The sequence below is a fragment of the Mugil cephalus genome, chromosome 19, assembly GCF_022458985.1.
Source record: "Mugil cephalus isolate CIBA_MC_2020 chromosome 19, CIBA_Mcephalus_1.1, whole genome shotgun sequence".
Lineage (NCBI taxonomy): Eukaryota > Metazoa > Chordata > Actinopteri > Mugiliformes > Mugilidae > Mugil > Mugil cephalus.
In genome coordinates this window covers 1,347,839-1,360,301 of record NC_061788.1, presented here as the reverse complement: position 1 = coordinate 1,360,301, position 12,463 = coordinate 1,347,839, and the positions used below count along the sequence as shown (strand labels likewise).

The window sequence follows — 12,463 nt, the reverse complement described above, 5'->3', positions numbered from 1 at the left end:
TTACTCCTCAACACTCGTCAACTATCAGGCTGATTTTATCTTAACGTGTACATGAAACCCTGAACAAAGATGGGTAATGTTAGTGGTCTGACTCCAAACCACAAAGAGACACAAAACTACCACAAAAGATTATAAAAACAAAGATGCCAGGTCAAAAAAACGACAAAGAGACACAAAACCACAAAATAATACAAAACAAATATGCTGGGTCATAAAACTACAAACAGAGACTACAAACACTGCAAAAACACCGCAAATATCCAACAAAGAGATGTAAAATAACCATAAAAAGACAGAAAACAACCTCAAAGAGACACAAAATGTCCACAAAGAGATAAAAAAGAAGGATGTTGTGTCATAAAGCTACAAAAAGACACAGGACAGCCAACAAGAGACACACAACAACTATAAAGAGACACAAAATGACACAAAAGAAGGACACAAAATGATAAAAACATAAAATGCTGGGTCATAAAACTACAAAGAGACATAAACCGACCACACAGAGACACAAAACAACTACAAAAAGACACAAAATGATGACGACAAAACCAAGATACTTGGTCATAAAACTACGAAGAGACACAAAAAAAAGACCACGAAGAGACAGACAACAACTACAAAGAGACACAAAAAGATCACAAAGAGTCTGAAAGAAAACGCAAAGAGGAAGATCCCAACTAAAAAAGGAAGAACAACACAACCACAAAAGGATATAAACAAACATGCTGGGTCATAAAACTACAAAAAGACACAAAAGGACCACAAATGAAACACAAAAGAGATATAGAAGGGACATGAAACCACCACATAGAGACAAAAACCACAAAGATGAAGACGATGACTGAAACACTAATAATCAATACAAGGAGACGCTAAAGGACCAAAGGTCCATTTTGCTGGAGCCCTGGTAGCCCAGAGGCTATAGGGGCTACAGGGTCTGGGGGTCTGGGGTCTGGGGGTCTGGGGTCTGGGGGGTCTAGGGGTCTGGGGGTCCCCTCTGAGTCTGTACCGGGGTCCATTGTCTGAGAGTTCAAACATGGTCAGAAGATAGTAAAGAGTCTGGGGTTTTTCTTGGAGAGTGAGACGTCCTCGGTCCGTGTTGAAACGCTAATACAGACGAATGTGGGAAAACACGGCGCAGACGCTGTTTGACAAGTTGTTAGTCTCTGAAGGATTCTCTCTGGACACAAGACAATTAAAGTCCACAGTCTGGCTGCTGTTGACTCTGTGTGTAGACGTTAACATGTGACAGTTGAATAGTCGACACACTAAACACAACCACGGATAATCACTGCGCTGGACCACCACCAGAGAAAGAAAAAAGAACAGACGGGAAGGATGGGGAAGGCTGAGCCGATGTCCCGGAGGAGACACTCTGGGAAGTGTTTAGCTACAAAACTGTCCACTCAGAGACGACTGACTTCATAATTTCCACATCTGGCTCGGCAGAAAACTAGGAATCTGTCAGCGTGCAAAGACACAAAGGTAACGCAACCACAGGCTGTTTCCTAAAAGTCCTCGACAGCACAACATAACAAACGGGACGTGGTTCTGGAAGAAAAATGTCCTCGCTTAAAGGTATGTGGACCAAACACCTCTCCCCCATAGACTGTATATAAATATGGACACCACCTCTCCACTCCCTCTCATTGGTCCAAACTGATGCTATTTTCCAGGGGTTACGGCCGACACCATCTTGTGAGTTTGTAGCCAGAGTCTGATCAGTACGGTCCAAGGGCGGAGCCACGATATAGATGCCCCGCCCACACTTCCTCCAGACTCACTCTTTTTTGTGTTTAACTAATCCTATGCTCTGCTCTACCTCCACCAGCTATAAGGAAACGTTGGATTATACACTGAGCTGTACAATGTACATATATACTTCCTTAAGGAGAGGTTGGCATGGCAACTGGTGGTCTCCATTATGTCACATCCTGTTCCTATAATGTCAAATAACAAACTAAAAAAAAGGACACTTGGATATTCATCGACATTATATTCACTACATAAAAAGACAGACATGTATTGTAGTGTTTTTAGTTTTTAGCACAAGCCCCGCCCACTAACATAGAGGGGGTGGAGCTTATGACCTACACTGCAGCCTCCAGCCACCAGGGGGAGCTCTAGTAGCTTTGGCTTCGCCTTAGAGGAGCTGCAGTCTGTGGATACAACCAGGTTTCCCAGAATGCTTTTCACCAGTGTCATACTCTAATATGCCAGTTAGAAATAATGACCTCGGAATAAAACTTTTGAGAAGTCTGCGCACTCTGGTGAAAAGTATGACCACCACATTGAGCCCCGCCCCCAAACATCTAATTGGTTTACTGACCCATTAGCTCACCTGACTGGTTCTGGCTGTGCACGTTGACGATGATGACGTGGAAAGGCGGTTTGGCTGATGACTCTCCACCCACTGCGATGCCCGAAATGCGCCCGAGGTCCAGCACCGATGGGGTGTGTTCCTCTTTGAAAACCACGGCGGGTTGTTGTCCGTCTGGTGTGAAACCCTTTGGAATAACGTGGTCAGGACTCGCTGCCGTTTCTGGCGTCTCAGCCCCACTAGAGCTGCCGTCATCGCTGCTCCCTCCGTCTCCACGGCCCGACCCCGACTGCCCCCCCTCCTCTTCCCCGTGGGAGATGTCGAGGCGTTCTGGTTTCATCCCGGGTTCGGGTAACGGAGGAATCTGTATGGGGGCCAAAGTGTCGCCTCGAACTGGCTGCGACTCCAACTTGATGTTAAAGTCTTGAACGTCGTAGTCTCCTAAGGTGGTGGAGGCCGGAGAGGGGGGGTATGTTGGGGAGTAGGGTTCTGGTCCTGTTTGGACTCCGGCTCTTTGTGGTGGGGGGGGTGTCTGTGAACTCATGGTGGTCGGCTCTGGTAGCTTAGCTGTAAGAGAGCGGGACACAACAAAGCTGTTACCTTGAAACAACTCTGGGCTGTGAGATGAGTTTGCTCTAGTGGTGAAGGCTGGTACTGCAGAATCAAATGAGTCGTGTTGTTCTTTAAGCTAATGCAAACAGCATTAGCATGCTAAAGATAAAATTCAACCAAGATGTTAGCATGTTAAGCATTATTGTGTAATTTGTTAGCATGCAAATTTTAGCAGATTTTTAGTAGTTGGCGTTAAAAAAAACACGCACAAAATAATACAAAACAAAGACGTCATGTCATACCACTACAAAATGACCACAAAAAGACATAAATTGACCACAAAGAGACACAAAACAATCTCAAAGAGACACAAATTGTCCACAATGAGACATGAAATGACCACACAGACACAAAACAACTACAAAAAGACACTAAATGACCACAAAGAGACAAAACCATCACAAAATGATCACAACAGAACCCAAAACAAAGATGCTTAAGCCAAATTATTAGTCGTGTTTCAAGCCTAGAGGTTGTTTTTAGCTAATGCAAACAGCATTAGCATGCTAAAGACAAGATTCAACCAACATGTAAGCATGTTAAGCATTACTGTGTAATTTTTAGTGGTTAGCATTTAGCTCAACACGATACTATGTACAACGACGCCTTTAAATAGAGCACGTAGGCAACCGTTGGTCTTGGTGACGTCCACATGCTAACATCAGCCTGCTAACAGGTTTTATGGTAACAGTGTAAACCTGGCGTGGTTTCACTTTGTGTTAGGATGCTAGAATTATGCTAAAGTTGGCAAACATCAAATTGCTCGTTTGCTTGCTGTTAGCCTTATAGAGCTTTTCAGTCGTCAAGCAAAACGTATGCTAAATTTAGCACATTACAATTAGCAAATTAGCAGCAAACTCCCACTGCTAATGAAACGGTTCATTGTTTATGCTACAAGAAGTTTCTTGAATGCTTTTTAAACAGCTGCAGTTCACCATCAGATGTGAGAGCTGATAAAAAAAAAATGCAGCACCATGGTTTTAGCCAAAACCTACATCCTGTGCGGCTAATATTAACCACTGCCCAGAGAGGTGGAAGGTCACCTGGATGCTCTGGTAAATTACATGATAATTTGTCTGCGAAGGAAATGCAACTATGAGTCTGGTGCTATTAAAACAGTCTGGTGAAGCGAACGAGAGTCAAATCCAGAACAAATGTTTAGAGAAGAAATCAGCATTCAAAAGAAACCACGCTATCTGGAAAATGCCAACCATCCGCCTGCAAGTCTGCCGTTAGCTTACAGCTATAAAAGGAAACGTAGCAGCGCTGATTTTTCAGACATGAAGTCACATGTCAGGAATAAAACTGTCTGAAGAATAACAGCCGCTGCTGAACAGAAAAGTCAGAGACGTTTGGTAGCTAGTCCGTTATACTATGAACAAAATGCACGAGAAAAAGTGCAAACAATATTAAAAACATCTCTAAAAATCTCAAAATTATGATTAAAATACAATAAAAATGTGTAAAAGATATTGACAAAACCTAAAAGCTGGATGGTTAGCATTTTATTCATGCATTTGCTCTTGAGTATTATTTTTGAGACTTTCTTTTCCGACATAATTCTTATTTTTATTTTCATATTTGTTTACTATGCATTTTTAATTTCTCCCAAGGTATTTGGGATTATTAAGACCTAAGAAGTATAAAAACTGAGCATCATCTTTCAACAGGAAGTATTTTTTGGAAAAAAATGAAGTCCTCATATGTGGACATGGGGATTATTTCACTGTATATTATAAAAAAGTCACCAATATGTAACAAATTATAAAACTGAACATGACTGTTTAAAGACAGAATTGCAAATAATGAATGAGTTTTTGCTTATAAGTGAAGTTATAGCTTATTACTAATGATAGAATTCGTTATGTTTTTGTGTCACATTAAACTAGAAAAGTTAATAAGCGTAAACAGACAAGTTTCAACTGCAAAATTTGATGAGGTTTTGCACATTTTTGCACTTTTGGCCCATGATTGGCTGCAGAACGAATTCGCTAAAACGCCCGCTATCATGTTTTTACATGTTATGAGGACATTAGGTTCAAATGAAGCAGAAGAAGCTGCCACAAACCTAAAACTTAACGTCCCCATATGAGGACGTATAATAAAGGAACAGCTTAGAATGTGAGGAATAACAGCAGAGAAGGTTTTGGTAGCTAGCTCCATTAGCCTTTGTGTGTCTCCTCTAAACACAGCTCATAACTGTTGTGAACGGACCCCGGGGTCTCGTAGTCACGACCTCCTCCAAACAGCCTGTGATGCTGAAGCAAAGATTTCTATCTGGATACGAAGGAACACGTTCCATATGAGGAAGGACTGGGACCTGGTTAACGAGCTCACAATGCTCTTCTTTGTCTGTGTTCGTATGTGGCCTTGAACGTCACCGACATGATGCTTTAATAAAGCCAGGTCCTGCATCCCTCCCTGCTGCTGTCACAGAAACATATGGATGCACCGAGGATTCGTCTTTCTGCTCGTAGCCTGCAGCAGATTCATCTACTGAGTCATTCCCCCACGTTTCTGCAGAACCTTTGCAGCATAGGTCAAAGTCAATAAATGCTGCGAGTGACTTTACATATTTTACAGTTTTTTTACTTCTTCCACAGCTGCACACTCTGAAGGTGTTGACTCTCCGGTCTTTAGACCCTGACTGCATGTTCAGCCCTGCCCAGGTATGAGCTCATGTGTTTGGCTGCCGTCCGTCCTCATGCCGTCACTTCACTGTAGTCTCTCCTGCAGCTCGGCCACCGCGTTCAAAGAAAAAGAGCAAATGGCTCGACGCACGTGCAGCTCCAGGAAAATACATGTGAAAATGGACGATGCACGAGTAAAGACTTCAACATAAATATTTAGACTGAAGTTAACAAGAGTATGAATCTGGTAACCAAATGCTGCATTATGCAATATGTCATTTTCTTCTGGTTTCATTGATTAAAGTCGATGGGTTCACCAAATTTCAGACGATTCAAGCAACTTCCTCTTCTTTTTTAAACGTGTGCCAACTTTGATTCCTCCAGAACAAAACCACTTGGAGTGATTCTGATTCAGTCAGAAACTTCAGAGTCTTGTCTTTCAAAAGAGACAAAGACCATGAATGAGCTCCAACGTGTTCACGAACAGAACAGAAATGTTCTTGAATATTACTGGGTTCTCCTCATTTACTTTTAGGACATGCATGAAAACACATTGGCTGTTGATGAGTTTAGTGTAGATGTTTTGAAGAAGGTTATTTCAGGTATTTGGAAGCTGCTTTTCTCCAGGAGACTATGAATGAAGAAAACTCTATGAGAGGGAGACGCATCAGAATCCAAGTCCACCATGAAGACAAGACGTCATGACAGTAAATGCAGAGACCAGAACATGGAACAGCATCTTCTGTACATTAAAATATGGCTCGTTGGTCTAGGGGTATGATTCTCGCTTTGGGTGCGAGAGGTCCCGGGTTCAAATCCCGGACGAGCCCGTGTATTTACATTTGTATTATGAACCAGTCAGAGCTCTGCAAGTTGTGTTTGAGTTAATTTTCTGATTTCAATGATGAAAGTCAATGAGTTCACCTACATTAACTCAAACACATTGAATTCTTTTTTAACTGTGTTTCAACTTTGATTCCTCCAGAACTAAACCACTTAGAGAGATTCTGAAACTTCAGTCTTGGCTTTAAAAAGAGACAAAGACCATGAATAAGCTTCGACGTGTTCATGAACAGCGTTCAGTTACTTTGGCCTCGTTCTAGATTGACTGGAATGTTGAGAGGTTAAACACATCTGGTTGGTTTTTATTCTTAGAAATGAAACTTTTATCTAAACCAAAGCTGAGTGAACTCATCCCAGTAGATTTTAGACTTGTTTTAGATGTAATCAGTTCCCAACGGCAGCGAAAACGTAACCGACCGTCCTCATTTAGCCTTTAGCTTTTTACTTTTATAATTCATTTAAACGTTTATTCTTTCTAGAATCTTTTGGTTTGTGCATTCAGTTCCCTCCGGGCCACCGTAGCCATCGCTCTGCAGAAACTAGCACAGCTCCATCAGACATGTGGCTATCGCCGACCCTTTTAATGGTGATGTCTCTTATGGGAGACTCCCCCTGCCCCTGTCCTCCCCCCATTCTTTTCCACTTCCTCCGTCTCGGTGTTGGGTTGGGTCCAGCTGTCAGAGTGCACATGTTGGGTTTTCCCCTCGTAAAATAATCCGCCCGCCACAAACACAGCACTGGGAGTTTATTCTTCTTCTTCTCATTCTGGTCGGTCGGAGCCGTGAAGCGTCTGTCAGCCGAGCTTTAACTCATCTGGACGTTTCACTGGACAGGTGCTTCGTGAAGTGGGTTTAGAAAAGTTATTATAAGTTAACAAAGAAACAGAATCTTTTTCTTGGACCGTTTAAACCTCCAGGCACCAGAACCAGAACCAGAACCAGATCTGTTCCTAAACATCATCATCAGCTTTGGTACCGATTTAGAAGTGAGTAGCTTCATAGCAGCAGGTTCAGAAATCTGTCATATATCTGCTGTTTTAAAAGTCTTCTGCTGTTTCCATTCGCTTGCATAAATTATGCAAACATTCAAAATGATTCGTGCCCATTTGTGTCTGTGCCAACACATGGAGACAAACAGCTTTAATTCACAAAGTCAAAGTGAAACCGTGGAAAAAGAGCAACAAAGAAACTGATTTATGTCTAATGTTTCCCTCATGTTTTTTCTGTTTCCACTGAATTTGATTCTGCATAAAGTTTAAAACCATTTGCTCTGTTATCAGCTGAATGGATCCAGGATTTAAATTACATTTGGAGTCATTTGTCAAAAGAGAAAACTAAATAAAGTCTGTCCAAAGCTGATTCATTCAGACAAACTGTTGGATATTTTATTTTGCTTCTTCCACTGAAGTTAGTTTTGCACAAATATTGCAAATGTTCAGAATGATTTGTTCAGTTTCCACCTGAATGGATCCAAATTTGGTGAAATTGGTCAAACGAAAAAAGCAAATTAACGTCTGCTCTGAGTAGATTCATCGAGACAAACGGCTTTAATTCTCAAACTGTGGAAAAAGAAAGTAACAAAAAAACATGATTCATGTGGAACGTTTTCTCAAAGATTTGCTGTTTTTACAGAATTTGGTTCTGTGTAAAGTTTGTAAGCGTTTAAAAAGATTTGCTCTGTTATCAGCTGAATGGATCCAGGATTTAAATTACATTTGGAGGAAGCAGAATAACGTCTGTCCAGAGCTGATTCATTCAGACGAACAGAAAAAAAAAAAATAATTATTATTTTCCTGCTTCCACTGAAGTTTTGCAAACCAAGCATTAAAATGACCTGTTTTTAGGGAAGCTGAGGGGACGGCTCAGCTTTTATTTAAGAGATGAAAAATGACCAACAATGAAGGGAAGCGGAGCAGGAACTGTCCTTTAATCAGTCAGTCATTATTTACATTAAATATGAACTTTCCTAACATTTCTCAGACCTTTTTTTGCAAATATTGACTATATTTTCTGTAATTTTATATTTTCTGGATGTTTTTTTCACATTATTAATATTCTTTGGAGATTTTTTTCCACATTTTCTTAATATTTTTCAGGCTTTTTTTTTTATTGTCGTTTTAATGCTGGTTTCTAAGATATTTTCCTAGAATTTATTAATATTTTTCACATTTTATTTATGTTTTTCAAACATATTTCACACATTTTCCAAATATTTTTGTGACTTCTTTTTTTGTGAACCTTAAACATAATTTTCAGTAACGTTATTTATATGGCGCTCTTTATACTTACCAGTTTTTTTTTTTCTAGATATTTTTCAAGGAATTTATTGTATATTTTTGAGACATTTTATCTGTGAAGGCTGAGGATGAGGAGGTGCGTTTGATTCTCACCCTTGAAGCAGAACACCCCGTGCCTGTCGTTCTGGTCTGGGAACCCGGTCTGGTTCTGGTGCCTGTAAAGCGTGCGGACCCCCAGCAGACCCCCCCCACACTGAGGCCGGGGGACGGTGACCGGGTAGCGGGCGCTGCCGTCGGACAGCCAGCCGTAGTCACAGCGGTTCAGCCCCGCCCGCCACGCCGCAAACAGCTGACCGGGCGACGCAATCACAGCGCCCTGCTTCAAGCACTCGAAATTCGCCTCCGACCAGGTGAGTTTATCCACGAGGGACGGGGGGTAGAAGACCTCGCCTGGAGACGGAGGAGAACAAAACTGAGCTCATTTCTAGAAAATATACAATAAAATGACAGAAAAACAAAAAAACTAGAGAAATATCAACAAGAAAAAAACATCAATGACAGAAAATATGAATAAAATTATAGAAAAATATGATTAAGATTCAAAAAAAAATTCTGAAAAATATAAATTACAGGAAACTAATATTAAAATGTCAATAAAAAAAGGTGTGAGAAATATGAAGAAAATGTACAAAACATGTTCAGAAATATAAATAAAATGTCTGAAAAATACGAATAAACTCAGGGAAAAATATCTTATATCATAATATTAAAATGACAATAAAAAAAAGGCGTGAGAAATACTAATAAAATGTCTGAAAAATGTCAAAACATATTAATAACGTTTATATAATAAACTACAAGACAATAAATATAGAATAAAAAATATTAACAAAATGTATGAAACAAAAAGAAATAAGTGAATAAAGTATGTAACATATTTGTATATTAATACCAAACCCCAGGCCACATGTTCCCCCTTTGCCTCCAGTCTTTATGCTATGCTAAGCTAAGCTAAGCTAAGCTAAGCTAACGCCCCGTAGGTCACACGGTTACCGTGGAGTTCATCTACGTAGCAGTAAACGTCGTATTTCTCTGTGGGGTCGCGGACGCCATACGTTCTCACGCCCCGACGGTTCAACAGGTCTCCAAAGCAGCCGGGACGCGGCTGGTTGATCGGATACCTGACAAATAATCACAGAAACACGGCAGCACATAAAATGAACAGGAATTCTTTTACATCATGACACATATTTACATGAAGAATAGTTTCTTATTACAAAGCTGATGTTAATGAAGTAAAAAAAAGACATTTCAAGCAGCTGCCAACAGAAATCAACTCATTGGGCCCATAACTGGTATGAAAGAAAGGTTGGAGAGATATTAACAGCATGTAAAACAAATGCCTAAAATAAATTAAATTATACGTCTGAAAAGAAATATTATATTCAAGAAAAATATGTCTGAATGCTTAAAGAAGAAATAAAAAAATACGAAGGAAAATGGATAAAATTTTTAAAAAATATATCAATAAACTGCAAGAAAATATCTTAGAAACTATTATTAAATTGCCAATAAAAAAAGTCAAGAAAAATGTAGAAATATTAATAAAATGTATGAAAATTTTCAAGAAATATATGAATATTTTTTTAAAAAAATAATAATAAAAAAAAAATTATGAAATAATATGTCTGAAAATAAATATTATGATTCAAGAAAAAATGAACAATTAAAGAAATATATTGAAAAAATATGAAAAACTCAGCAAAAGAAACAATGGAAAGAAAAAATGGATAAAATGTTTAAAAAAATATAAATAAATTGCAGGAAATAAAATTCATCAATAAAATAAAAAAAAAGAATTATTAAAATGCAAGGACATAAATGTCTACAACATATTAATAAAAGGTATGAGATATGTCACGAAATCTAAATAACATATATTATTTTTCTAATATTATAATATGATTAGAGTGGAGAAAATACATGTTTTAACCTGATTCCAACAGAAATCAACCCATATGTTTTCTGTTTTCTAGAAATAAATCTGTTATTTTAGGGTGATGAATGTAATAAGAGCGGCTGTACCTGACGGACTGGTCGGCGAGCCAGCCGGCGTCACATTGGTCCAGTCCGTCCTGGAAAGCAGCCGACAGCTGTTCAGCGGTGGCGATGGTGGCGTCGATGTCGCGACACATCTCCACGGCTTTAGGGAAGTCCAGGCTGTAGCGGTCACTGTTGGTTCTGTAGTGGAAGACCACACCTGGACAGAGAGGAACAGCAGGAATCAGGAATATGAGCTTAAAGATGTGGAGAATGTCAAGTAAGAATGAAAGAAAAATCCAGAAACATGGGCCATAAACATATAAACTTAGACTTTAATGATCCACAAGGGAAAAAATATTAAAAAACAGAGAAATGTGAACAATATATCTAAAACATATGAATAAAATGTCTGAAGAATATTATTATATGAAAGAAAAAAAAGGTCTCACAATATTAATTAAATATATGAAATATTTAAAATTTCTTATACTCCCTAAAACTAAATATAATAAATACAGATATGTTTTAAAAGTCAGAAATAAAAAGAAAATGTATATAAACAACAACAATATAATAAATATAATATATATTAATATATTTCCTACATATTATTAAAGAAATGTGAAGAATACATCTAAAAAATATCTAAAAGCATATGAATAAATGAATATTATTAGAATACAAGTCTCAAATATTTTAAGATACGTTTAAAATATATGAAAATATTTCTACACACAAGAAAAAATGGTTTCAAAAATATTTAAAACAAATCTATCAAAGAAATGTCTAAAAAAATCCAAAAAATATAAATAATATTCTAGAAAATTCTAATTATCTAAGTTTAATCTAAGTTAAAAAAGGTCTCAACAGAAATTTAAATTAAATGGGTGAAATGCGTCTGAAAAATAATACTAAAATATCTGTAAATAGCTTCTACAGTTTCCAGAAATACTGAGAAATGACTTTTAAGACGCAGAAGAAGAAACAAACAAAGGTCTCCGTTCATGTCTCCGGTTCAGAAACGATTCGAATCGTCAGGAACTCGGTGAAACTGGACCCGTCGGGTCGTTCCAGCTGTCATCCTGACTGTGGGCGCTGTTGTCCCGAGTCATTAGGTCGGTTATTTTGAGCCGGGTCGCTGCTCATCTGTGAGGACGTCCTGTCAGAGCAGAGGGACGACGTGAAAGGACATCTCAGCTGGTAAATAGACACTTGTTGTTGAGCCTTTGTGTTGGAGCTGCTCGACAAAGACTCCTGTTCAGAGTTAATGTGGAATCTGTGGAAATGATGCCCCAGAGTCCTGGCTCTGGTCCGGTCCGGTCCGGTCCAGTCTGGTCCGGTCTGGGATGAACCGACGCCTGGTGACATGTTTATTTCTGACAGGAAGTCAATAACAAGGACGTCTAAAAGTTAAACTTCAATCTTCAATCGGTTTTAACTGCTTCCTGCTTCCTGCTTCCTGCTTCCTACTTCCTGCTTCCAGTTTCCAGTTTCCAGTTTTCTTCTTCCTGTTGGTCGGGAAGTTGGTCTGGAATCACTCTGTTGGGAATTGATTCTGCTCCAACAAAGATCAGTCCGGACAGTCTGGCATCGTCGTGGGCGGGGCTTAACGTGGTGATTATTAGTATTTCAGTCCATGAACGAATCTCTTTTACCAGAGCGTGAATGTTTCCCTGTAAGAACGAGCTTTTCTTTGTTTGGATCCAGATTTTTCCACAAAGAAAAAGAGAAACGGTGCAAAGTTCCTGTTGTTGACCTGTTGTTGACTTGACTCGC

General features: G+C 39.2%; 1 protein-coding gene and 1 non-coding gene across 2 annotated transcripts in view; one reads left to right on the top strand and one right to left on the bottom strand.

Moving 5' to 3' along the window:
* The window catches only part of vcanb (versican b), a 31,075-nt gene that overhangs the window by 13,975 nt on the left and 4,637 nt on the right, over positions 1-12,463 (bottom strand). The window contains 4 exon segments of the mRNA XM_047570081.1: positions 2,345-2,890; positions 8,798-9,094; positions 9,698-9,825; positions 10,730-10,904. Of these exon segments, the coding sequence (XP_047426037.1) occupies positions 2,345-2,890; positions 8,798-9,094; positions 9,698-9,825; positions 10,730-10,904 (1,146 nt within the window).
* trnap-ugg lies at positions 6,324-6,395 on the top strand. Its single transcript has one exon. It is a non-coding gene; the product is annotated as a tRNA-Pro (tRNA).